Raw genomic sequence first — 27,606 nt, forward strand, 5'->3', positions numbered from 1 at the left:
TGGCTGGGATGTCATCACAAAGGAAGTGCAAAACATGCTGGGTGCCTCGTAGGAAACATCAAATGCTTGTGAAGATTTGGGAATGCAATGGGACAGGGTGAGGATTTAATTCTTGTGCACAATGCATAAGAAGACAAATATCAGAAGGGAAAATCCTCTCAGTAATTTGGCCAGAGGTTAGATACAGCAAGTCATAGTAAAAACCGCAGCACATTTGTTTCTGCCAATAGGTCCCAGCATCCTGCTGAGCAGATAACCTTTTCTTGGAAGAGAAAGAGCTGTCCTTTTGCAGCTACCATCCAATTTTAGAATATACTATCAATTGTTAGCATTATCCTTGAGCTTTCGTGTTGACTATAGGAGTGGGTTTCAAAGGCAGGACTTAGCAAAAACATGAAGTTGGGTTCCCAGTAACATGGCAGTCTTTGCAGTTGCTAACAAGGGTGTACATGTGTGGGGGGGAGGTGTGTGAGTGGTAATATGCAATATAAAGCCAAAAAGAATTATCTTTTTCCCGAATTTCCTGAATCTGCCTAACAACTACACTGAGAGCCAATGTAAAAATAAGGAAATCATTATCTCAATATATATAGATATTGTATGGATAACCATATATATTTCAAACTACTTTCTAAAAATTGTAGACTTTTCCCCATGAGGTTCTTTTGCCAAGAAAATAAATTTCAGGAGTTAAAATTTTCACATCACTCTCCAGGTACCTTTCTGAAAAACTTTAGTTGTAACAAGCTAGAAATAACTCCTTGGACAGCTGGTTTTATTTTGGTGACTTTCCATCTACACAGATGACTGAAGATTTTATGGGTATGGTTGGTAAACTTCTTTCATGACAAATTATTGTCTTACATAAATAACCACATTAAACTTAATCTGGCATCTAAGTTTATCCAATCTACAAAGTTCTTTTTGTGGGCACAATTCAGATTGTTTCAGTGTTGGTCTCCTTTTCTTCCCTTTTTTTTTTTTTTTTTTTTTTTTTTTTTTTTTTTTTTTTTTTTTTTTTTTTTTTTTTTTTTTTTTTTTTTTTTTTTTTTTTTTTTTTTTTTTTTTTTTTTTTTTTTTTTTTTTTTTAATCCCAAATGAGAAGTCATTTGGAAAAGGTGTTCACTTTGCATTCTAGGCAGGAATCTGGACATTTCTGGTACTGAAACAGACATAAGGAAAAGTCAAAGTAAATGAAAGCAAGGTAAAAGTCTTTTTGCATTAAGTCTTTTTGCCAGAGTGAGACTGTTAGGACTTGATTTATGAGGCAAAACTGCCTTGAATGTATTTGTTCAATGAGTTCTAACTGTTCACGTAGATAACAATACTTTGTTGACCCTATTAGTGATCTTAGTATCAACATTCACCTTTAACATGTTTTCTTTTATTACTGTGGCCATATTATTAAAAAGAAGCATGTGATATCTGAAAGCATTTAGTAAGAACTACTTTCACCAGCTGGTCAAGTTTGGGTTTGTTTGTTGGTTTTTGATTTTTTTCTTCATGGAGCCAGTATATTTATGCTATTATACTGAGGTATGCACTAGTATTCAATTTACCTTTGATGTTTTATATCCTTTGAAAAGCATTATTGGAAATACATTATTGAATTTAATTGAAAGTATTCCTTGTATCATGTTTTATAGACAAATTAAACACCTCACTGTATTTACATACTATTCAACCTATACATGACAAGAACAATTGCTTTATTTCAAATCCTACTCATTGATTCTTCTCCTCATGGAAATTTTGTCAAATGTTGTTTTACGCATATAGCTATTCTTTATTTTTCATTTTCATAATAAATTTACCCTATTTGTACTGAGATAAACATTCAACTTTGATATATCTGACACTGTGATAATGTATGGTTTGGAAGATTTTTTCTTTTCACGTTTTATTTGTCCTTTTTTTTTTCCCATTCAGATACATATTTAATATTATAAATTGCCATGCTTTCAAGTATAGTGTTCCCTGACAGAATGTTTGTTATGTTTATTGTGCTGGATTGTGCTTTCCTACATTCATTTCAGATGTGTTTAGGGTTGGGTAATTTTTGTTTTCTTCTTTTTTCTTTGAAGGTCTGTCATACAATGGTAGATTTCTGATTTCCCAGTCCTCTCCTCCCAAGTTTTAAATCACATGAAATTCATCTCTCAGAATTTATTTTCTTTTCCTAACCCACTGGGGAAATCGAGTTTACTTTGGCTTGAAGTGATGATTGTTTGCAAAATTAAATTAATAGCTAATCTCATTTTAACATTCTGACCTGTTTATCAATTATAACACAAATAATTCAGTCTCTAATTAGTCCATCTGTTAATTGCTCAAGCTCAAGTGACTTCATTTCATTACAAACATAAGGCAAAATATTAAAGAGAGATGTAAAATGCCAGTTGACGCTAAAGAAAGAGACTATGTCTGTTTTATATTTCTGTAATAATTGTGTCAATTTATATGACCACTTTTCTTCACTGGAATATATTTTGAATCTTTAGCTTCTCTGTGCTTTCTGCATAGAGCATGGATAATTTCCCTCTTTTGAATTTTTCTCCCCACACCATCTTATTTTGTATTTCATTCTCCATTTGGAAGGACTGCAATTGATTCCTGAAGTTCTTTGACAACATTTGCTAGCCTAAGGAGTTTAAGTATCTTAATTTTCTTCATTTATTTTCCCATAGATTTAGTTTGTCTCTGACATCTGACAAACATAAAAAACAGTGGTGCTGTTTTGTGAGTGTCCATACTCTTTTCAAAACTGGAAGTTATAAAAGGTCCTTATCCGTTGTATGAAGACCTCTATTCAGCTTATTTGTATCAAAAAATATGATAATAGGAAAGAAACTATTTCATTACCCCACACAATTGAAAATTTACCACAGCAAAGCAAATAATTACTTAGTAAATTCTCAAGTTCTTCAAGTCTAAACAAATGGAATAGGGAAATAAAACTCAATCCCAAACTATCAAGTTTTCATTAAGAATCTCAATTTAAACATAAAAAAATTAATTTAAATGTATTTATCTTCTCATTTGAAAAATGCAGTGTTGAGTTTTAATGTATTTGTTCTATATAATTCAGTGGGATGATAAATTTGAAAGAAACTAAAAGAATGAACTTTCTCACACTATTGAGAGACTTCACAACGTGTTTCTTTAAGAAAGTACTAACTTTTGCACATACTGGAGTGACACTTGGAAACCCAGGAACTTGACATGCCAAATGCATCATATCAGTTATTTCATAAAACCTTTGTAGAATCTGTGACAAGTCCACAGAAGTAAAGATTTTTCTGGGGGATGCAGCCAGTATGCTCCAGTTGTACTTTGTAAGACCATAACTTTGAAGCCTAAAATATACATCTACATTAGAAAAAACTGGACTGATTGAGGAGGGAGAAAGGGATTACCAATTAAGTAGATAAAGTCAGATAGTCTCCTTGTAAAATTTTGGTGTGCAGACAAAACAGGTAGTGTTTTAATCTCATTATAATGGACAAAGGTGATCCTTGGGCCTGTTGATCCTGTATGTTATTTTGATTACCACAACAATGGTATTGTATTTGCTATATTAGGTTTTTTACTACTAAGTAGGTAATGAAAAATAAAAAATCCCTTTTTTGTGGCAGACTAAGACCTGAGGGTCTGAAACTTGAGTTGTTCAAGTTTCCGACTTGTATTTGTTCAAGTTCAAACTTGTGTCTGAACTCTAAATGACCTGAAACAAGATTTGTACTGAATTTCTTGACTCTCATATAGCTCAGTATCAGATCTATTATATTCTGTAAAGAGTGAATTTTAATTTGAGATACAGAACATAGACAGTTTCAGGACTGAGTGATGTGGTGGGGCAGGAACTCAAAGCCCTTTTCGGTGTGGAACACAAGGCCAGAAGAATAAATAAAAGCTACTTTGCTGCCATTTTCCCATTAGCCCAACAATTAGAGAATATCTGGAGAGCAGAAGAGATCAAAATGCAAATATCTTTGCAGATTCAAACCTACTTCTGTGGCTAATCAAGAATGTGTCTTAATTTCTAAGATATTGTATATTATGGTGTCCATTACTTTCAATTCTCTGTATTATTGGTTCTGCTTTGTATAAATATAATTAAAATTGTAGTTAAGTAGCTTCTAGAATACAGGGTCTGCAAGCTCCTGGTGAGTTTTCTTACAAAAATGTTGCAGAATTACAATTTTCTTTATCTCTGATTATTTATTTGGCACAGTCAGAAACTGCCCCAAGAAAAGGTGTTGTAAATCTTTTCCCCTGGCTGCATTATAGTTTGAGCAGTCTCAGTCAGTGATTCTTATCTGAGAAGATGGTACAGAACCTCATTTGAAAACAGAAAGGGAACCCAAAAGTGAGTTCTGGCAGCTTCCAGGTAAATGTCTTTGCCTGCGAGGAACTTTTTTCTTAAGTAAATATTGAAAGTCTTTTATGAAAATGAGAGAGCTCCAGCAGGGAGTCTGGGGAAATCCCAAATGAGATTGTGGAGCACTTGTCCAATGCTACACCCTACTAGAGCAAGTGTGGCAGTTCCCATTTCCTTGGGCACTGACTAAGCTCTTGTCTTTTCTGTTCAACTTCATGTTAAGGAACAGAAAAGGGCACCACCCTCACCTTTTTGAGTGGCTTTTTTTTTTTTTTTAAGTTGACTGAAGAAATCTTTTGAGTTAGTGGTTGTTTCTGTTGAAGAAAAAGATATTGGGTTCATATTTGACTGGATTCCTTTGTGTCTGAATCAGCTGCTGTTATTTTCAAATTTAAATGGAATGTCAGGCTTCCTTGGTAATATGATATTCAACTACAAGAAACATCAGAGGACACGGCCTACAAAATAGCCGAAAGTTCTGATTAATCAAAGTTTGGGAAACTGAAATGAATGGCAATCACAAATCAGGAATATTAGTTATAACATATTACAAGGTAATCTTTAATGTGGAGAATGTCTAAGACACTATTTGATTTAACATTTTAATAATAAAAACACCTAATTTGACAGAAAAAGACTATTATTTTTATGTATTTTGTGTGAGAATTGTAAAAGTCGTGCTTTGCATTATTCTGTTGTTTCTAACAGTCACACCACAGATGCACTTGGCCCTTTGCCTTTTGGATTATAGGCAAGACATAGAATGTTGTTGTTTGAAAGCTAAAGTAAATCAGGCTGTTATGAATTGCTAAATGCAAGATCAAACCCATAATCCTCTTTGGACAACTGCTAAGAAAAGATGAGGGAAAAAAAGCAGAACTATGAACTGTTTTTCAGGCAGAACGGAATTTCTTGATTTTAAAAATAATTTTCTTGCATGCTAGCTGGTGAGTTTAAGAAGCTGTTATCATTGGGAATTAAGATAATGACACTTATCAGTAGATGGGAAATGTTAACATCAGCAACTGGAAGAAAATACTTTGATATTTCTATACAGATTCTTACCACCATTTGACATAAAAATCTTGGCTGAGAGAACATAGAACTAACAAGTATGTCTTGGAAGATAATAGATTGAGAAATATACCACAAAAGCTTTATAGAAGATTTGTTTTTCTGTGATTGACTTAAAGGGCAAATGTAATCCTTTTTGCAACACTTTGGCTCTATCACAGGTACAGTAAAAAATAAAGCAGCTTCAGTGTGGACACAACAGTTTCCAGTAACAGGAGGCTCATCCTTATGGTGAGAATTTCCCTAAGCATAGTGATTCATTTTTGGTGCATGTGTACTGCACAAATAGAGGGATGAAAATGCTTAAGAGAGCTGATATAAGTTCCTAACACAATGCCAAAGTTATTAGCATTTGATCTTTTCATCAAAAGCTTCTTCATATAATAATAACATGGATTTGAAGATAAATGAATTATTTTTTTCTTAAAATTTTTGGGATTGGAATTAATGCTGGTAAAGAGCATAGTTTGCCTTCATCAGTTCACAAAGAAAGAGACTAGGATTGGGTGAAGATTATTTTATGGGCACATTGCAGCATAGATATTATAATCCTTTTTTTTTTTCCTTTTTAGAGCTGAAGCTGGATGAGATCTGATTTCGATGTCTTTAGTGTGTTTCTAGGTGTCTTAGGCATAACTCACCACTGAGAGGTGTGATTTAGCTGCATCATGTGAAAATGTGATCTCACTTAATAATCAGGATGGAAGTTCTGCAAAGGGAACACCCTTAAGCCCTCCTTGGCTTTACAGTATGTAGAGCTGTCAGTAACTCCCCCAGAGCCTCAGCCATTGCACTTTGCAGTTATTCTGAGCATCTGCAAAGTTCACCAAGCAAAAAATCACTGGCCTAAGTGCACTCTGCCCTTGCATGAGGAACTATGTATTCAGGATAACAGAGCACCAGGCTGAGGTTTTATATATTTGGAAAACTCTGGCAAAATGTAATGAATTGAACCTGAGCATTTGTGTTCCATTACTGTTGCAGATTCTGTAGAGGAAAATGAAAGGACATCTGTGAATACAGTTACATGGAAATAAGTTATGGAAAATACTATTAGCTACTTTGTAAACTAAGGAGGAATTTATTCACCTAACCTTACCTGGATTAGACATCTAATCCAAAAAAAGATCATCTGGGATCATTGAGTGAAATAGGAAAATCAGATCCAAGGCAATTTATCCTCCCTATGTTACTCATCTGACAGAATAGGGACAATTACTCTCCAGATGTACTTATCTGCTTTCACAGATGATGGAACAGCCTACACTGGCAGACTGGATTTTATGGAATGCAAAGTAAAAGTATAAATAAATATTGGGAAAATTCAGGGGGTTTCTTGCAAATATCAAAAATCGTTCCTCTTGCACTTTAGCCAAGCATCTCCAGCCAATCTTCCTCACTCCACTTTATACCTCTTCCTCTGGACCTTTCAACAGAGACATGGAAATCAGATCAGTGGGTTCACTTCCGCAGAAATCTTTACAACACTGCAGATTTTCCATGCTATGGCCTCTGTTTGACCTCCTAATCTTTTCTGTAAGCTAACAACTCAAGTTCAGTCACACTTAAACTGGACACAACACTCACAGGAGACTTCACTGGAGCAGAGAGAGGACAAATTATTATTTTGTGTCACTTCAAAAGTCCACTTCTTTTCGCTATTTGTGATAAGCTTACTCTTCTAAGAACAGTTTGTCACATTCAGCTAGTGATAATGTTTTTCACTTGAGTTTTTCATGGAAATATTTACAAGATTTCTGATTATTATCGGGCATATTTGGAGGGGGTTTGAAAAAAATTTACAAAGAGTGAAAAACTTTCTTCCTACCCTTTATGGCATTATGCAAGTCTTTACTTAAAAGTAGTTTTGTTGTAATTCCTACTATTTCTGGTTTTAAGAATGGAAATCACCATCTAAAGTAATCAATTTTTCTTCAGTGATTCCTTTTACTTTATTTTTGGTAAGTTCTCTATGCTTTAGGTATTAAATGAGGATCCTGTAATTCCTTTTAAATGTCTTCCATATCTAATGCCATCTTTAATCTGAGTGCTCTCTTTATAGTGGGTGCTTTTTGTTTGTTTCTTTTGTTATTTTTTTCTTTGCTTCTCTTTCAGAGGGTAAAGGAAAAAGGAGAAATCCTCTTCATGACTTCAAAAAAACAGGAGAGTTGATGCTCATTAAAGTAAACAAAACACTGGAAGTAAAAACTAAGCTGTTAAATACCACTGAGCAATGTGCCAAGAGATGCAGCAGGAACAAGGGCCTCTCGTTCACTTGCAAGTAAGTTATGTATCTCTTTTATTTATTTTTTCCCTAATGAAACATATATAACATCCTTTGACCAAAGGTATCTCTGTAATTGTCATCAGTGGCAGCTTGTACCTAGAACAACCTAAAGATTGTGATTTTTGATTTCAGTGAAGTTCTACCTGTCCAGAGAGAGTCAGTCTTTTCTGAAGCTTTGTATGAGCTATTTGTCTTCTTAGCTTGTCCAGTCTCTGATCTTTTCCATAACATAGCTTAAATAATGCACTCATGTTAAGATGTGGATGACTTGGGCCGCACTGTAGAGGTCGGTGAACATTTCTGAGATTTTTATGTCTCTTATAAAATGGTTATTGTCACACATCACAGCTGCAGTATTTCAGCACCACTTCAGACCATATTCTGCTTTCATTCTTTGCACATTACTCCTGCTGCAATCAATGAGAACCTCACACATGGAGCACAGATACATGCACTGCTGAAGTTCACTGGCAAGTACTATGAATCTGATACAGTGGAATCAAACCTTCTGGGCTGTGGATAGCTATCCTTCAGCATCTGCTGTCTCTTAGAAACACACCACACAGCTGATCACTTGTCTGCCTTGTACATATACTCTACCAATTTTTGGAACAAATCACTATTCTTTTTCTGACTTAGACTGAAATGATCCCCTTGGCCTCTCTTAGTCTAGACCATTAGCAATAAATGAAAGACCATGAAAGCAGGAGAATCTTGGAGAGAATGGATGACTTCTGCACTGGTGAATACCGGGCTAAATGTAAGCCTGAACTTGAGACATAAAAAACAGTGGTTACAAATAAAAGCTAGACCAAATGTGACAACAAAAACTCTCCCTTGTCAGAAAAGGTTCTCAACTGTGATTTAATTCTTCTGTAAGCCTTTAATACCAGTGTTGCAAGATCTAGTTTGTATTGTTCTGTACTCTATTTATATATGTAAACAAAAAACAGTTTACTTTTTTCTGATAGAAAATATTTTCCAGTCACTAATATTTTTCACATGGTGCAAAACACTCCTTTTCCTATTGGCAGACCTTCCACTGCTGTTATTGCCAAGGGAATCAGGTTGTATTCAATACAGCAAGACATCCTTGATTTCTGATGGTTAGCAGTGAGGAGGATTATAAAATTAGGTTTCACAGTATAAAATAAATTCTGAATAATGTTGAGCAAACAACAATTCCATATTCCAACACCAGTTTAGGAAAATTGCCTGAAGCTAGTTGTGGCTGCTCAGGGTGGTACCTTTTGTGTTCAGAAAGGAAAAGGTAAGTTAATGTATTTGTCTATTCTATTTTACATTAATATTAATCTATAATCTCTGGATTGTTAAAATGTTCTTATTTATTGTAGATTTTTTTTTTTCTATTGGATGTCTAATGGATTGTCTGATGGATTCCTTAGGGGGCAAATTCTCCCTGGCTTAATCAGTCAATACAGCAACATAGAGAAGCCATGAGGGACTTTGAGAACACAGCTTGGAAAATTGCTGCTCACAGATACCAGAATCACAATCTGTCATGAAATTGCTTCACACTGAATATGTAAAAGAAGTACAAATCTGACTACTCATTCCCTGAATGCCCCATTTTCCCTGCCATATTTTTAAGAGGGAAGCAGTGTAGGTGATCAGGTCCTGTCTTGCTACTGTTGTGCATCAGAGCAAGTGGGATTTTCTTTTCCGGGACCTTGGAACATCCTTGTGGTTTTCCTTTTGGCCCCAGAGGAGTCCCACTGTAGTGTGCACAGTTCTTTGATGCTACTGTAAACACACATTTGACATGTGTTCCCTTTTAAAGGACAAGTTATTACTAATGTTTCCCTTTTATTCCTAGGATCATAGTCTTTAATTTCATACCAGCACATGGTTACTACAAGGTGGAATTTATTGCCAACCTAAATAAAGACCAATTAGTTTACTGCTTGCTGAGGGAGCATTGTAAAACAAGAAGAGAAGTAACACAAGATGACATTTTAAATACTTGAAATACAAGACTTGGATTTTCCTGTGTTTGTTGATGTTTTCATGGCTTGATTCTCATACTTCATGTCCATGTAGCAGTTCTTCATCATTTGGGCCACAGCACTGATAATTTATTTTCTAGATGTAAACTCAATTTATTTAAGTATTAATACCCAATAGAAAGGATTACTTTTTAATATAATTTTTAATATAATTGTGACAATAGCACTGGGAGCAGCAACATCTGGGTCTGTGCACTGTGAGGTACACAAGCAGGAAGAAGATTAGGTTTCTTTTATGCCAGAAAGTGAATATGCCAGAAGCAGATTTCAGGCACTGAAGACTTATAAAGGATCAGCCACTCTTTATCTTCTGGAAGAGAAAAAAAAAGAGAATTTTCGATTTCTTTATTATAAGTTTCTGTATCACTTTCAAGTAGACTTTGAGTATTGTATTGGTTAACCATTAATCCTTGCTGTTTTTATCTCTGGCACTTTTTTGTTGGAACTAATATATGACACTTTTCAGAACAGATGTTTCCTCTATTCCCTTGCTCTCATGCTTGCACAGATATTGTTCTTTCCAACTGTTACAAGATCCTTATCTAGACCTGTTTCTTTTTTATAACATTATTCCAAAAACCCTCCATTAAAGAACTCCTGAGATTCACTTACATTCTTTTTAACTTCCTAAATCTCTGTGCATCTTTTTCTGCCTTCTCAATCAGCTTTATCAACCTGCTGCTTCTATTCCTTAGTTTCATCACCTTTTGCAGTCCATTATTCCCATTATTTTCTTTCAGTCATCCTTGCAGGTTTTCCCACTACATTTACTATGGAGGAGAAAAAGATAATGTAGTTACTATTGTATTGTTTATGCAGGTGATTTTTGCATGTCTGTCCCTTACTTAGTTAGAAAGTCATCCCTGTTTCATCCTTTGTTATCTACTTGGAGTGTCTGTATTTACACAGGAAGGGATTCCTGTATAGATCACGGAATTTCAGTACCTGATCAGAAATTCTACTGACTATCTCAGTACAAAGAGCAACAAGAAAAAAATGGTTGTGATCATCAGTATCAGTAGAAGAAAGTCCAAGAATTTGCTCAAATATGTTGACTTTGGAAGCATAAAAGATCTCCAGATTTGGGTCCAAGAAAAGATTGTTAGAAACTTTTATGTGCAGGAGTGGTTGAAGCCAAACTGGAAAGAAACCAAAAGGCAACTGAAAGGCAAAAAATGAAAGAATTGTTTGTAAACAGTGCATTCTGCATTCCCACTTTAGGAGGGAGGAGTGGAAAGGAGGATGTAATCTGAAAGGCAGGGAAGGTCAAGGATATTTTTGTGAAGATGGAGTTAGAGGCACTTGGATATGCTCATATTTGAGAATCAGCCAGAAGAGAACAGAAGGCTGCACAATGGCAGAAGGATGAAGGTTAACAGGTTGGAAACATTTGGAGTCTACAGAGTAGAGAGAGCAGTTGGATGAAAAATCTGTTTGGTGATGGAAACGATAATGAAGATGATGTTTGAAAGGGAGAAGACTGGAGAGATTGGATTGGATCTTGTAATATTTTTAAGAGAAGTCATCAAGATCTCACACTAGAAAGCTTGTATGGCGAACTAAATGAAGATCAAACAGTTTTTTTTGAGGGGTGCAGTGGTCAGGAATATGGCACAGCCAAAGTATGAGTGAAGTGTAAGAAATCTGAGAGTCTCTTCAGTATTATCAAGTAGTATTAAAATACCTTCTCAGATCAGAATAACGTATCTCAGAAGGTATGGGATGACTGACAGAAATGTAGATTTTGTGGTAGGTTATTATGATGTTAGTGATTTGTTATTTGGTTCTAATGAAAAAAGTTAAGGAAAAAACATCTGTGGAGGTTTTTTTTTTTTGTCTTATTTTTCTTTCCTTTTTGGAATAATTGTTGCCCCCTCCAAGGTAGTCAATTGTGTTCTTAAAATCCTTCAAAATATTTTACCTACACTTAAAGTCTATCATTTCAAAATGATGTTAAGAGAAAAAGGTCTTCGTGTTTCATTTCAAATATTGAAAGAAGGTGTTTTTGCTCTCCTGATTTCTGTTTGTCTTTCTTCCTCTCCCCTAAACCCAGTCAATTCAGCACACATTGTACTCTATCCTTGAAAGCAGTTAAGAGAAAAGAAGAAAACAAAAACAAGGCAAGGACAAACTATAGGCGCGCTGTCACAGCTAAGTTTATTCATAAAAATGAAAAGAATCTCAATTTTAGGCAGCTCTGTTGATCTAGTTAAGAAACAGATTTCTTGTGCTTGAATTTTCCTCAAGCTATCAGTGTGAGATACTGAACTATTTCAGAGCCGTATTGTAAGCTTAGCAAAAAAAAGATGGTTTAGAGTCTTCCTTTTTTTTTCCCCAGAAAGTAACATAACTGGGGACACCAATGCTGTCTCAGTCACATTTATCTCACTTTTAAAATAAAGATCTTTAATGACAAGGGAACTCTTAGATTAGTGTGAACAACTAAGCTGGTATTTAATGTAATGGCCACATCAATTTAATTTCTTTGTTTCTTTGCTCTTGTCAGCAGAGTTGTGGGTTTAAATAGTAATTTGGAATGTTTCTCTGACTTTCCCAGTAAAAATAAATCTGATGTCATTGCATGCTCTTTGGCAGGCCATGTGTCATTATTATAAACCACACAGAGATTTTTTTTCTCATCGAGATTTTCTTTTCAGGGCCTTTGCTTATGACAGAGTTACAAAACGGTGCCATTGGTTATCCTTCAACAGCTTGACAAATGGTGTGAGAAAGAAGCAAGACCATGCGTTTGATCTGTATGAAAAGAAGGGTAACTGATTTATTTACTGATTTTGTTTTTCCAGCAATGTGGGGGGAAAAGAACCCCTGAGGTCAGTCAGTGATTTTTTACCGTAGGAACATCCTGGGCATGGGACAGTTTTATGAATTTTGAAAGCTGCATCTTACAGTTTTATTTACACATATCCTGAGTTTGTTGTTATGCAAGTTTCTCTATATACTTGGTCAATTTTCCAATGTACATATTTGCCTACCATCATACATACTAGTCTGAATTGCTACTTTCTACTTAAAAACTCAGCTGTATATTAACATTTTTTACTTAATATTGTTCTTATTTACCTCATTAATGAGTGGGAGACTTAAGTCATCAGACTTAAAGAGTTTTGTTTAATTAGACATGTTGGAAACATTTTCAGGAGAGTTTTTTAGGTCAGTTAGTGATCCATATTTTGGAAAAAAAAAAAAAAAAAGACATGAAGGTATGTCAACAACTAAGCAGTATTTTGAATAATTAGGAATTTAAAGGCTATGAAATTATATTATTTTTAATAATATAATTTGTTAGAATATTTACTATAACATAATTTATTAGAAAAGAGATCATGAACTTTAGTTTTTAATGCATTAACCAAAACCTTAATTGTCTTCCCTTTTATTTCAATAGACTATGTCAGGAATTGTATCATCGGAAAAGGAGCAGACTATAAAGGAACAATATCTGTTACCAAAAGTGGTATCCAGTGTCAGGCCTGGAATTCAATGATCCCCCATGAGCACAGGTAAGAGTTCAGGCGCAGAGACAATGGGAATAGTGTTGAGACAGCTTCCATAAAGCATAAGAATTTATAGGAAAACTAACCTTAGAAAACAAAATCTCTTAGATATTTTCTTGCCTTTCTCCAAGAGATGCCATTCTCCAAATCCCAGAAAATCCTTACCTTCTTGGACTTTCTCCAAAGAGGTCTCTTTTAATGCCAGCCTGTGTGTCTGTATCCCTTCCGTTCCTGTGTCAGTGTTTTTAGCTGTTTATATTCTTTTGATCTCTTAGTTACTGACAGGAACAAAACATCTGCATAACTTCATCCTGGGGTCTGGAAGTTTATCACAATTTTCTAATTGACTCCAAGGGAATGAGTAATTTTAAAAACTCTGTTATTAGGAAGTGGGGGATATTAGCCCACCTATTTGTTTAGTATATAATTATTGTTACTATAGTTTGCATAGTTAGTGTCAATTCTCTTTTATTTGTTGAATATGTTAAACTCTGTAGAGCACTTAGGCCAGGCAACAAATACATGGAAAGGACTGAAGAGACTATTGAAATCCTTTCCTTCAGATCATACCAGCAATAACTAAAGACTGATGTAGCAGGTATGGGACTTAACTTTTCAGTTTAAGACCTGATATATTGAAAAACTGAGGCCAAATCTACATTTTGAGGGTAAAACTCATTAGACTCCATTGTCTAAGGAAAAGAGAACAAAGCCAAAACATGAAGCCAGTAAGAGTAATGATAAAAACAGATTCATCCACAACAAACATTGCTGGAGACTAGTTATAGGGCTATGAAGTACTGGTCTACTTTTTGACCATTTCTCTTTGAACCTTTTCGTATTGGTTTTAGTCATTTAGATAATAAAACTTGAAGAGACAAAACTAAACTGTCCTCTCACCCAAAAGTTTCCTGTCAATGTTGCTGCCTTTTGCTCCAGACTCCCAGCATCAGCACTTTTCTTAGGAGGAGCCAAACTGGAGATCGCTAATGAGGAACTGGGCTGAGGAACTGTTCAGTCCTGTCTTGACCAAATCAATCCAGTGTACAAGATGATATCTTGGAACAACATTAAAAGGCAAAGGATACTTGGGTTCTCTCCTCTTATGATGTGTTACAAAGCTGAGCCTCAGGCTTGGACTTACTGGACTTGGCTGCTTACAGTATCGATGGTAGTGTGTCTGACTTTCAGAATGGGGCCAGACATGTTCTTGACTGGGAGCATATCATAAATATCACCAGGTCCCACAGCAGTGACCTCTTGAGACTTAACACCTTGAAGTATACAATCTTCATCTTTCAGAATGGAAAGAATTCTAAATGATTACAAACTAAGCAAGACTGAGTATTTATTCTATATCATATGCATATGACTTTATATAATTAGAGAAAGCGTCTTTATAGTGCGCATTATCATTGAATTGCATTTTAATACACAACATACACAGTTTTATCACATTTGGACAGCCACTCTTCTATGATGAATTTTATGAAAATGACTTTTCTCCTGCCTTGTGCAATAAGTTTAATTTTTTAAAGGTCACCGGATAAATGAGGTGGCTGCATGCTAATTTTGTTTTTCAACATCAGAAAATATGATTTCATCATCAGAGACATGAGGGAGATGGAAAGAAGCAGACAGTAGTGGTGTGTTTGGAACTTATTAGTAGAAAAGGCTTAGATTTCTAGGTCAGTTTTTCTCAACATCTGATTATCACAATATGCCATTGGAAAATAAATCCCCATTTCATATTTAAAGGAGAATGTACTTTAATGATTTTTAATTCTCTTTCTAGACAGAATAGAAAGAACTACTGACTAAAGTTGTGCTTGAATCTAATGAGTAGTATTTTTATTGATTTCTATTCCAGTAGAACACAGAGACTCCAAGCAAAACCCAGGGTACTATTATTTTCATCTCCATCCTAGTACAGATTTCAGGACTTTTAGAGAATATTAAATGGATAAAGCCAGTGTAAAAAAGGTTCAAAGAAAAATGGTCAAAGAGTAGACCAGTACTTCAGAGGCATTTGGCTAATTTCCGTAACTTTAGTGTGGTTGAATCTGTTTTTACCATTACTCTTACTGGCTTCAGTTTTTTGGCTTTTTTTCTTTTTTCCTTACCTAATGTAGTTGAACTAAATCATCAAACAATTTTAGGAGTGGCCCTTTCTTCCATTTCTGGACGTGTCTTCACTGCAACTCAACTTTTCCTCTCTCAAGAATGTTGCTTCAGTACCTGTTGAAGCCATTTGCTTATCTGACTCATCTTGTGTTTTTAATGCTATCCATTGAGACTTTTTTTTTAATGTTCTTATAGCATATCTGATATAATTTGAGGTGCCTTTTCCCTATATTTTCTAATTCCAACCTGCACGGGAAAGACAAGTCTGACATGGCTACAGACTCAGTGAATTTTTCCCCTATGCATCCACTGTTCATGAAGGAGAATGCAGGGGTGGCTAGCAGGGAGTGTGTGGCTGCCTCTGGCTCTGTGGCAGATAGTTGGCTCTGGACAGCTGAGGGATGGGAGTAAAACTCACTAGAGCACACTGTAGGCTAGGCAAATTGTCCCAGATTTAGGCCATTTAGGTTGAGTAATCCCTACTGAAGATGTGTAGTCTATGGACAGATATTTGGGGTGGGGGGTGGGGGGTGCATTTGTTTAGGTGGGTGGAGGGAGAAGGAAGCAGAAATGTGATTTTTTTTTTTCCTAACTATTTGTAAAAATAGTATGATTAACCCCAAAGTTTGCATGCTCTTATACTGTAATGATTGTCATTTTAAAACTAGCTTTTTGCCTTCGAGCTATCGGGGAAAAGACCTGAGGGAAAACTACTGCCGAAACCCCCGAGGGGAAGAGGGAGGTCCGTGGTGTTTCACCACCAGTCCAGAGATGCGCCACGAAGTTTGTGACATCCCCCTCTGCTCAGAAGGTAACCTGGCACGACTCCTGCAATAAATTGCCTTTGCTCTGCTGACAGCAGCTGCACAGAACTTCCAGTAGTCTCTTGCTTGTGGCCTCTGGATAAAGAATAGGGGATTTCTCAGCAAGAATAATTCACATAGCAAGAAAAGGAGGTATTAGAGGAAGAGGAGTTCTTGTTTTGTTCCAATATGCTGGAATATTTGAACAAGGTTTCAGGCTCAGCAGCTTTTTTCAGGTCATGGAGGAGCTTGAACAATGTAATTGTGCTGATCACACAAATGTGACCCTTTTTTTGCTTGTCTAGTCCGTAGTGAATCCATTATAGTTTCAGTATTACTATGTGATAAAATCATCTAGTTCCATTCCATGGTAAAATCAGCTTTTCCTCTTCTTTATGATGAAAATTTAGATACTGAATTACAAGATGAAAGCTCAAGATAAGCATGCTCTTTTTTTTTTTTTTTTTTTTTTTCAAATAAATGCTGGAAATAAGCATAACTCATTATAAATCCAATCCCATTTGACTTTCAAGTCACAGAATTTGAAAGACACTTCATGTGCACCATTACAATTGTTGACTTTTCTCTTAACCTCCAAACTAAGCTCTTATATCTTGCTAATCAGCCAATTCAGTTCCAGACAATCAACTCATTTAAATCCTCAAGATAGGATGCCTTTAATTTTCCTGCTAATGTGTCACATGCAATAGCTATAGTGTTGTGGAGGAATTAAAAGGAGAGGGAGAGAGGGAGGGAGAGAAGGGAGCAGAAAATTTTTTACAAGGACCTTGAAAATCTGTTAAAGCCTAACATTTAAAGATAAATTTAAGTGTGCTTCAAATGGGATAATACCTGGAGTTCACTGCAGGATGAAGACTTTGGTAGAGGATGTTTTGACTGAAGACTGAGATCTGTAATTGCATAATATAGTACTTTCTAAGTGATCCTTCATTACAATTACTCTAATTAGGGAGTACTTAAGAAATTTGTCTACAGTTCATTATGGTGAATTTATTTTATATTTTCAGACTTCTAAATCTAAATTTTGTTCAACAGAGGTTTCAAATCCCTTTGGTAGCTTTTGCCCATTCTCCCTCTACCCCCCTCTACTTTCCCAAACCAGAGCTGAAAATATATCTTACTGTAAGCTGCCAAAAAGAATTATCACCAAAAAGAAACAGTATCACATGTAGCTGAAGGTGCTGGGAAATTAAAAAATATATTGTAATGCACTAAAATTGTGATTCAGCCATTATTCTGCACTTAAACTTGTGCTGTAATTATAGTAGACTTAGAGTGATTTGAAATAACGGTTGATACCTAATTGGAAAATATTATCTTTAAAAAATACTTTTTCCTTAGATATGTGTCTCTCTCTGTTATTAACCACAAGTAAGGTTAAAAATCTTTTAGAAACATGAATTCCTCTGGCAGCTGACCCCTACCTGCCTCAAAACTGTGTATGTCCTATAACATGATATTGAATTTAAGCCCCTGGATTAGATCTAGGAAAGAGATATTACTTTATTCCAAAAGGCATTACCCATGCCAACACAAAAAGGTACCATTTTTTTATAACTCTTTAGTTTGGTTTCAATATATAAGACCAGGGATGTGATTTGTTTCTTTTTTACTTTGTTCTTTTTTTGTGGTGCAAGTCGTCAGTGTAATAAATGACTAGTGTCTGCTTTTTTTTTTTTCCTAGTTGAATGCATGACCTGTAATGGAGAGAATTACAGAGGGCCAATGGATCACACCGAGACAGGCAAGGAGTGTCAGCGCTGGGATCTTCAGAGACCACACAAGCACAAATTTCGACCAGAGAGGTAACCTCTCCTCTCCCCCAGGCAAGACCATGTGGTCATAATTTCAAAATTACACACATTCTGGAAACAGCTGAGCAAAACTGGTGCTAGCAGAACTGAAATTTATGGAATTCACCAGTTTTAGATGCTTGGGCTCCTGGTCCGCAGTGTAGGCTGGCTACTGTCACAATGGAAGTGCAGCATGGGGGCTAGAGGTTGTTTTGTGCAGTTGTGGCTACATCCCATGCCATTTTAGTATACTGATGTGCATGTCCTGCATTAATGGATCAAAATTAGCTTCACTGTCAGTAAAAAATTTAACCCCTGAATTTTTCTGTATGTATTAATATGCAGCTTCAGTTAGCTTAAAATACCTTAAAGTAAATAATGATTAAAAGTAAAAATTTTTTGTTAGACTTCTTGACACAATTGGGAATGTAAACTTGCAATAATGTCAAGTAACATTATCTTCCCCTTTGAAATATTGAAAAGCCTTAAAGATGTGGATGATACAATCACATTTAAGTACCTAATTTGTTTGACCAAAATATTTTCTCACTGCATATGTTTTTTCAGTGTGGGAAAGGAGTTCATCGCTCTGTTTAGCATTTTATGACTGTGGATTTCTATCTAAGATTTCTATTTTTAATTTAAGCATAGATGTTAAATGCCAAAAGCTGAGTCAGCAACACAAATTTCATCCCTGTTAGGGTTTGTCCTAGAGGGCAAAAGCCACCCAACCTAAGAGTCATCTATAATACACCCTTTTGGAAGGACTTTGGGGCATGGGGGTAGGTGGGAGGTTAGGTCTCATGGGAAGGCCTCTGTGTTCATCTTAAACTGGACTACAGTTTCATTTTAGTTTTGTTCTGGATTTTGGATTAAGTCCATTTATAAATTGGATTAAATAAACTGCCAGAGGAAGACACCAAGAATCAAAAAACTCAGAATGATTAAGATCTTTCACTGAAAGTATCTTTATATATGTTAAAGTATTTCACTAAATAAAGCAGTATTTTTATACTCAGAAATATGAATACTGGGAGACTTTAGAAAGCCTGCTCATTCAGCAAAACATTAAAGATCTGAAGTTTTAGAGTTTATGTGATATAATCTCTTCTCTCCCTGGGCTTAGATGATCTGCATCTTAAATAATAACAGGTATCCCACAGCTCTGCTACAATAAATATTTTGTATTAGCAGACTGGGACTGAAGATAATCTGAGTTTTGCCTTGCATTTACTCTGATCACCACCATTGGTCTACCCTGGCCTCCAATCGGGAGGCCTGGAGACACACCATCTATAACGCTGCTGCTGCTTTTGAGAACACATGCAGGATCACTCTCGAGGAGAAAAGACAATGCAGAAAGAATCGCGTCTCGGCAATATCACCTGGGGAGTCTCTTTGCTGTACGTTCTGCAACCGGACTTGTCTATCTCGCATTGGCCTTTTTAGCCATCAGCGCGCTTGTAGCAAGCGTGGGTAGAGCCCCTCTCAAATCTTTGTTTGCGAAGCCCAGCCATGATGACTCTGCATTCTAGAACAAGTCACTGAAAGAGTTTTGTTCCTTGGGAGTGAAACATTTGTAGAATTTCTGGGTACAAATAGTAACAATTTTACTGTCAGGAGGAAACTTCTTCACTAATTTCTGATTGTTTGCAAAATGACTATTCAGACTAACAGCAGTCTTATGAACAATCATCTTCCTTCTTGAATTATTTCCTTCAGAAAACACCCTCTTGAGAGTTTTCAAACTGTAATAAAAGTGGGCTTTTTTATCAAAAAAGCAATCCATCCAGATTGAATTGATTTGTATGAGCTTTCAGAAGAGTAATGGAGCCCAGTGCATTTCTAATACACTGATGTTAATTACCTTCATGGAATGATCACTAAAGGTAGTAAAAATTATACTTTGATTATAATAGATTTTAAAAATGTTGTGGGATTTGCCTTTTTTTTTATGGTAATGTAAGTTAAAAATAAGAGGAGAGGTTTGGAACAAATAATTCTTTAAAATACAGGAATCTCTAGAGACATTTATAATGTATCATCCAGGTGTAATGTGAATAACATGGAAACCAGGAAGGACAGTCTGGGCAGATTTAAACCTATTTTCATTTATGGCTTCACCACTTGCAACTATGAAGAAAAGGAAGTAAAGCTAGTAATCATTTTAAATGTTCCAATCTACCTGCTGTTGGACAATACTTTCAGCTTAGGGTGAACAAATCTTACTTTTGTTTTTTGTCACCTCAGTGATTTGTTCCACATTCACTCCCCTCAGAGATCAGTTACTGATCAGAATTGATAACCAACCCTTGCTTACTCAGATTTGATTGAAGTTAGCAGAAGGAACCCCTCCAAACAGCTCCTACATGACGCATTTTTAGCTATTAGTGGATGCAGAATTGTATTCTGAAGCTCTAGTTCTTTTGTGTACTGCTCACAGGCACCATTATTCCTCATGGAAGGAAGACAACTGAGGGTAATGACTTAGGCATAGAGGAGCATAGAGGGGGAAAACTTTTCTCCTTTTCTACTTGTATTTTATGCTGTGAAAATGTCCTGTGAAAATACTTGGAGGAAAGTAGGGTTGAAGTGTAGCATAAGAGGTGAATGACTGAATGCATCCTTTTATTGATACCCCGGTTTATACCTCTTGTATGAAAATCTACTCCATAAACAAATCAAGTTTCCAAGTTTCTTTTAAAACAAAAAGAAAGGGAAAATAAATATTGGTGAAGGGCTTTAGATACTAAATTTCATTCAAGTTCCAGGATAGGTAGAGATCTCATTTGTCTCTTTAAAAAGAATAAATGTTATCTCTTTGACTAATACTCTCCTCCCTCTCTAGAAACTGAGATAGTCTTGATTTTGACACCAGATGTGTATCTTGATGCTTCATTTCAGTTTAATAAATGAAGTACAGCTACTGCTGTTTCTAAGGGGGAAAGAAGTAGAATATGTAGAGTTCTGAAAGATCTCTGAAATCTCAGCCTCTTTGTTAGGTCTAAGCAAGGAGTCTGTGCCCAAATGTACTTGGGAAGGAGTAGCATACAGAGCAAAGGGATCAGCTGTCAGGGAATCCTCCATAGCCTCGCTGTTGAGTTGTGTGGAACAGTTTGAAGCCCAGTCATTGTTTATCTAATATTTGTGTCTTAAAGATGTTAGTTTGCCTTTTTTAATAGGAATTGCTGCTTGCTGGCTATGAAGGAAGGCAGAAGCATGTCTGAATACTGTGGAAAGACACTTGTATTCTAGAAAGTAGATCCTTTAAATCCCCAGTTGTTTTCTGAACTCATCTTGGTTCTTAGGTAGGGAATGGACTCTCCATGCTACTTGACATGGAACATGTTCTACCAGCATCAAAGCTCATCACTGCATCTACTGGGTGGCCAAAGCCATCTCATTTTCTGCTGTATTCTTATCCCATTAACTGCTTCCTAATGAAATCCTTGGACACAATTTGTTCCTTTACACTTTTTCTTTTACCTAGCAGAAAACAGGATGCTGTTGCTTGATCTGAAACTACCACATTCTTGACTGCCAATAAATTCTCTGTTTGTTGAGGTTCCCCCTTGCTGGTTCTGTTGTGGTGCTGGTTCTGTTGTGGGTTTGGTGTTTGTTTTTTTGTTTGTTTGGTTGGTTTTTTTTTTTTTTTGTTGGTTTTTTTTTGTTTTCTTTTTTTTTTCTTTAATTCTACTTAAATCCTGTCCCTGTCCCTCCTATAGTAGAAAGAACCCTATTTTCCTAAGGAATGGGAGATCAAGTTGCAAATGCATGAGTCAAAATGAGCATGAACATTTGACATGAAAAGCATCCTAGCAAAGACACACACTTGTAAATCATATTTTCCTCCACTTCTGTGAAACACATCTGCTTGCAGTTGTAAATGGATTCAAGTTCCCAGGTAGTTAACTATATTGTTCTCTTACATACTTTTCATTATTCCCTCAGGGGCAAATCTACTTTTTGTTTCTTTTACCAACACATTTCAATAAAATTGGAAAACCAAGACAATTTTTATTCACTAGAGAATGAAAAAAAAAAGAGATTCATTTATCTCCTTCTCTTTAAGTTTACAGATGTTAGCGTCGCACATTTATGCAAAAAACCCCCTACTTATCTTGAATATCTGTCTGACTGTTCAATGATGACAGTAGGAATGTGGAAACATTTAAATAGCACAAGAATATCAAATCTTAATGAGATAAAGTGAGACAGAAGTTAATTCCTTATTTTTCTCCCTCTTTCCCCCGGTGCTTGAAATGAGGGCATGACCAAGAATGAGCTCTGTTACAAAAATGGATCACTAATAACATTGCTACTCAAAATAGCTTCCAGTTTGAACCCAGGGCTGTTGCACTGAAGAACCTGTTCTGTTAATGAGACCAGCATGGCAGAAAGTGTTTATATAATCCACACTTAATTGGGCTGTTTCAAAAAAATGAGTGGCTTCAGTGTCTGGTCATCAGTTGACAGACACAAGAGCAAGAGTTTAGCAATTAGCAGAGTTACCCCTTCCGGTATCCTGTGCATTAGCACAGCAGGGAATCCCCTCAGTGGAGATCTGATTCTGCTGTATATTTGGAAAGTGTTTATATGTTATTAACTTTCTAACAGTGTTAAAAGAGTATTTGCATCCGTCTTACACAATCAAACCAAGGTTAATAGGAACTAGTTCTTGTTTACCTCTGCTGAAGTCTGTCCTTTAAGTACCTTGTAGAAGGCAGTTCAGTGTTGCCAGGAAGACTTCTGTGACACGTTTCTCATTGTGGTTTACAGATATCCTGACAAGGGCTTTGATGATAATTACTGCCGCAATCCCGATGGCAAGCTGAGACCGTGGTGCTACACTCTTGACCCTAACACCCCCTGGGAGTTCTGTGCAATTAAAATGTGTGGTGAGTTCAAGTAAAATTTATTACTTCCTTTTCCTTTCCAAAATCTGGACACAGATATTTCAAGCAGTATAGGACCACCGCTAGTTCATTCATTGCCCTTCACCGGCTTTTAAAACATAGTTTTCAAAAAGGGTCTCCTATAAACTTTTTCTGTTTAGTCTGGACAGGAGAGTTGTGCGTTGCTTACCACTGGAATGTGTGTAAATCTTACACATTGGAAATTGCAAGAAAATGTAGGAAAATCAAGAACCAAAAAAGTGACGCAACAAAATCATGGAGCCCTTATGTACATTCTTAGTTTGGCCATGCTGGGCATTTGCACTGTCATTTGAGAGCAGCTGCACATACACACCATCCCTACTCAGTGTTCTCGGTCAACAACTCCCCACTGCTTTGCAGTTCTAGGCCTCAGGTCCTGCACACTATCCACCCTTATGCTGAACACAGAATTATTAATTTTCCCATGGGTTTTTCTCTGATATTCAGTACTCCATATCAAAGCATCCCTCAGGCAATTAGTTTCTTTTCATCCATCAGCTACAAGATGGTGGCATTTGTTATCCTCACTTTACAGACAGGGAATTGAATCAAAATGACATTAAGGTATACAAATATCAGATGTCCTCTTTGAGATGCTTTTGTTCAGCATTTTCAGAGCATCCTGCAGCATGCTCTGCCTTCAAAGACCAAATCATCTTAACTTTGGTGATAGCTCTGACAGCTCTGTTTTACTGATAATTAGATGTTAAATTGATAATTAGAGAAGTGCAGGAAAAATAAGAAAGTTAAAACTATTGGACCTCTCTTGAAAACTTTTCAAGACTTTCATGGTAATGTTGTTGCTAAGGTAGGTGGTAGAATTAATTTTTGTTGAGACATGCTTTAATCAGGAAACTAGGATTCGCATCCCTGAAATTCCTTGCCTCATTTACAGCTCATGGGTTCTACAGGTGATAGTATCCTATCTTATCTCACATAATTCTCATTGCCATATTTGGGGGCCATTTTTTTGCCTCTAGTGAACGGACAACAAGTGAAATAATGTGCAAGTGTCTTATTAATGGCAGTTTCTTAGCACCTAAACTGATCTTTTTATCATCTTTACTCAAAATTCCTTGTAACATCTTGGGAACAAAGACAATTTCTTTAAACAAGGCATAACTTTAACTGAAACCGTACTGTGGAAACCTTTCAACTTCATGTGCCCCAATCCTGTGGCAGAGTCCCCCAGGAAAATAAGCAGAAAAGGGAAGACAGTATTTTTGGATTTTCTATGAAGTGGAGGAAAAGGAAGCTTCTAAAACTTCTCAGTGAAACTCAGTGCCATACTAGCTCATGAGAAAGTCAGTTTCTCTTAGATCTGCAGTGTTGGAAACTACAATTTATATTGTCGTCTTGCTCGAACTTTGACCAAAATGAAGTGTTAAAAAATTGTCCTCGAAACCAGACACTCTGTTTTTCATCTAGCTCTGTCACTTCAGTAGGCTCATTGTAAAATTAATTTGTCTCTCTTAGGAGGAGGATAAAAGAAGACAATAGAATCAATTAAAAGAACAATAAAGCTCACCTGAAAGTGGTTTAATGTGAGAATTCAAAAAGTGGAAAAAAATCTCAAACACAAAAGGAGTGATTTTTAATAACTGTTTAATTTTCGAGGTTCTCTGTATTTTGTTGCTGTTGATATATAAATCAAGATAACCCATTACTGGGGTACCTAAAGTGCAGGTAAAATAGAGACAGTGTGAGTCTGGTAAAAAGTCTATTTCCATAATGTAATCTGTATTTTCCCTACGATGTTAGCATATATATAAATAGTGGGGCAGGCAGGAAGGGAAGAGGTTAATGGCTATGACTTGAAGCTGTATGTGAGCACTTGTTACCTAAAGGAGGAAACATGGCATTCTTCGTCTTCACTTAGGATTCTTACAAAAAAATAATAAAAAAAAGCTTTGTTTTCTGCTTCTACTACCAATAATTCAGAATTTTTTCTCCTTGGTTGTTCTTAGCTTAGGCCAGTCTAATGTCTTGGAGATTCAGTCACTTCTAATCCATTCATCAATTTTTGACATCCAAGGGTTGCATAAGAATCCTCTTAATTTACTTCCAGTTGCAGAGGAATTGAGCTTATTCTGCTCTATCATATGGCATTGTAAATCCAGTACAAAGTAGTTAAATTATCAAAACTATTCCACTATAAAAAAGGTGAGGTTAATTTACTACTTTGGACAGTGTCTGTAATCAGGTTTTCCAGAGACAGAAGGAACTTAACAGGACCACTGCTTGTTTTATGTCAGGCACCCATGAAGTCACACACATATTGAAATTCTTACCTGTGAATTACAGTACTCAAATCCTTATATTGAGACTTACTGATAATCTTTGATAATAGGGAAAGCTAAGTCTTTTCCCTTTGTGAACACTGGCTGGCTTAGATATACAATTGAATCATCTTCAATTTTTTAGTTAATCCACTAATTTAGGAGCTGTTGCTTTAGATTTTTGGCTTGTGCTGGTCTGGGTTTTGTTTTATTTTGTGGGTTTTTTTAAAACGAAACTGTGCTTCCTACACTTCTCTAGTTATTAGATAACATATGAATCATGTGTAGCATACTAGATCTGTTCTTTTCCCCTGCTGGATATGTTTTTATTGTGAAAGAAAAAAATATCCCTAAGTTACAGCTGACTGTTTCACAAATGCAACTTTTATAAACCTTTATCCTTTGGCATTTCCTGAGCTGATGTGTCAGCGTTCTGAGGATTCACATCTGGCTTTGTTGGTCACGTAAACTTAATCCACGCAACTTTCAGTATCTGCAGTCTGGCCTAAGCTTTATAAAATAGTTGGGTGGGAGATCTCCTGCAAACCACTGGATTATCACCTCTATCTACCAAAGCACAGTTAGAGTCCTTAAGAAAAGGTAAAGATCAAAATGAAACTTAAAAACAAAACTCACAGTGAATTATTTTAGTGTTGTGATGAAAGCCTTTGGTCTTGTTTCTAGGCAAAAGTTGACTGAAGTAATTAGAGATTCTTTCATCTTCAGTTAGAAAGTATAAGGTCAGTGGAAATTTCACATATAAAACTGCATTTTCACTGCAGAAAACTGTGGATTTTTGTAAATTAATAAGGTAATCTATATGAGGAAGTATACAAAAGTAGTGGTCTTGAAAGTGCTTAATCCAGCAGATATTTTCAAAGGATGTTTTGCACAGGCGTATGGCACTGCCCTCTACATAAGATGCAATGCTACTCAGTGCCTTCTTTTATAATCCAGAGAGGGAATTTATTGCTGATACTACTGGTGTATCAACAGCGTGATGGCCGGAATACCAACACAAAATATCCAAGTCCTGTTTTCGGTTTTCTGCCTTTTTTGAGGCACATAGAAAAACTCTTTTCCCACCTCCTAGCAGGGAGCCCAAAACACTTGGCTATTCCGAGTTTCGGTGGCTGCTCTGTGTTTCTGAAGCTGTGGCTGTTTGCAATCTCAGTACACTAAAAAGAGAACATCATGAGTTATAGGTCTTTATAGCTTTGTGGTTTGGATTCTCACACAGGTTTTTAATTCCTATGCTGAGGACTGTTTATTTAATTTACAAGAAATTCTAATTAGGAAAAATGCTTTGCAAATCCAAGTTTTTGGACCTTATACAAAAATGTAGGTGTCCTCTCTTTGGGGGAGTGACCACAAGGCTGCATGCTGCTTGTGGCTTTTGCTACATGTCATGAGTGCTAGTATGCTCTATAGCCAAAATGCTGACAACAGCTCATATACAAAATTTTCAGCAAAAAAGTCAGTGGAAGGAAGCATTTAGAAAATAAATATGGATTTAAGACTGAAGAGAGAGAGGGCATTGTAATTTTACTTCCAAGCACAGAATGCAGCATAAAACATTGTGGCTTACAGCCAGGGCTGTGAGAAAGAGATGACAGGAACAATTAGAAATTAGAGATGGCTCAAGCTGCAAAAACTGGATTTGGATTAAGACTTCAGGGACCCCAGGACTGGTTTGAAGTTGCTCACATATGTGTCTGTGGTTTTGGCTCAAGACAATTTTTAGTTAGAAGAGAGGATAAAAGAACAAGTAACAGCAATGAAGAAGTGTAGGATGAAATGAAGAAATGGAAGCAGTGACAGCAAACATGAAAAAAACAAAATTACTGTTATTATGGCATGAATGAGGACATGAACTAAGGGAAGATGGGAGTAGGGAACTAATGCTACTTTAAAATAAATAATAAAAAAAAAGGATAACAGCCCTTCTATGGATGAGCTATAAGGCTATAAGAGAGATGCTGAGGCCCAGAAATTAAACTGCTTATGTCAGTCATTTGAGAGCTTCAGAGCTGTATGGAATTATTAAGGACAGTGTTCTGTCTGATGCCTACCTGATTTCCAACCAGCCCAGATGCCTTTACTATGGATTTAGCCTTTGCTGTCAGCATTCATAGACAGTAGGCAGGAGTGACTGAGGCCTGAAAACCCTTGAGAGCATTCAATAAAGATCCAGGTTTGATGGGAAAGAACAAGTAATGAAACAATAAAATTGAGACTCTAAGTTGTAAAATGAACCATTGCAGTGTGCCTATAACTTTTGGGAAGGCAAAATACCCACTAATATTAAATTACTCATTCTTTAGAAACAGAGATTTCAACTGCCCATTTGAATGCGAAGTTCTGA

General features: G+C 36.1%; 1 protein-coding gene across 2 annotated transcripts in view; it reads left to right on the forward strand.

The window, feature by feature from the left end:
* HGF (hepatocyte growth factor) overlaps positions 1-27,606 on the forward strand; it is a 57,230-nt gene that overhangs the window by 4,842 nt on the left and 24,782 nt on the right. For both annotated transcript variants that reach the window (XM_027886305.1, XM_027886306.1), the window contains exons 2-7: positions 7,571-7,736; positions 12,427-12,539; positions 13,176-13,290; positions 16,077-16,219; positions 17,917-18,037; positions 22,805-22,923. In XM_027886305.1, the coding sequence (XP_027742106.1) occupies positions 7,571-7,736; positions 12,427-12,539; positions 13,176-13,290; positions 16,077-16,219; positions 17,917-18,037; positions 22,805-22,923 (777 nt within the window). The remainder of the gene's footprint in view (positions 1-7,570; positions 7,737-12,426; positions 12,540-13,175; positions 13,291-16,076; positions 16,220-17,916; positions 18,038-22,804; positions 22,924-27,606) is intronic.

Source organism: Empidonax traillii, unplaced genomic scaffold (genome assembly GCF_003031625.1).
Source record: "Empidonax traillii isolate 1590-97213 ecotype Southwest subspecies unplaced genomic scaffold, ASM303162v1 scaffold185:size1678824, whole genome shotgun sequence".
Lineage (NCBI taxonomy): Eukaryota > Metazoa > Chordata > Aves > Passeriformes > Tyrannidae > Empidonax > Empidonax traillii.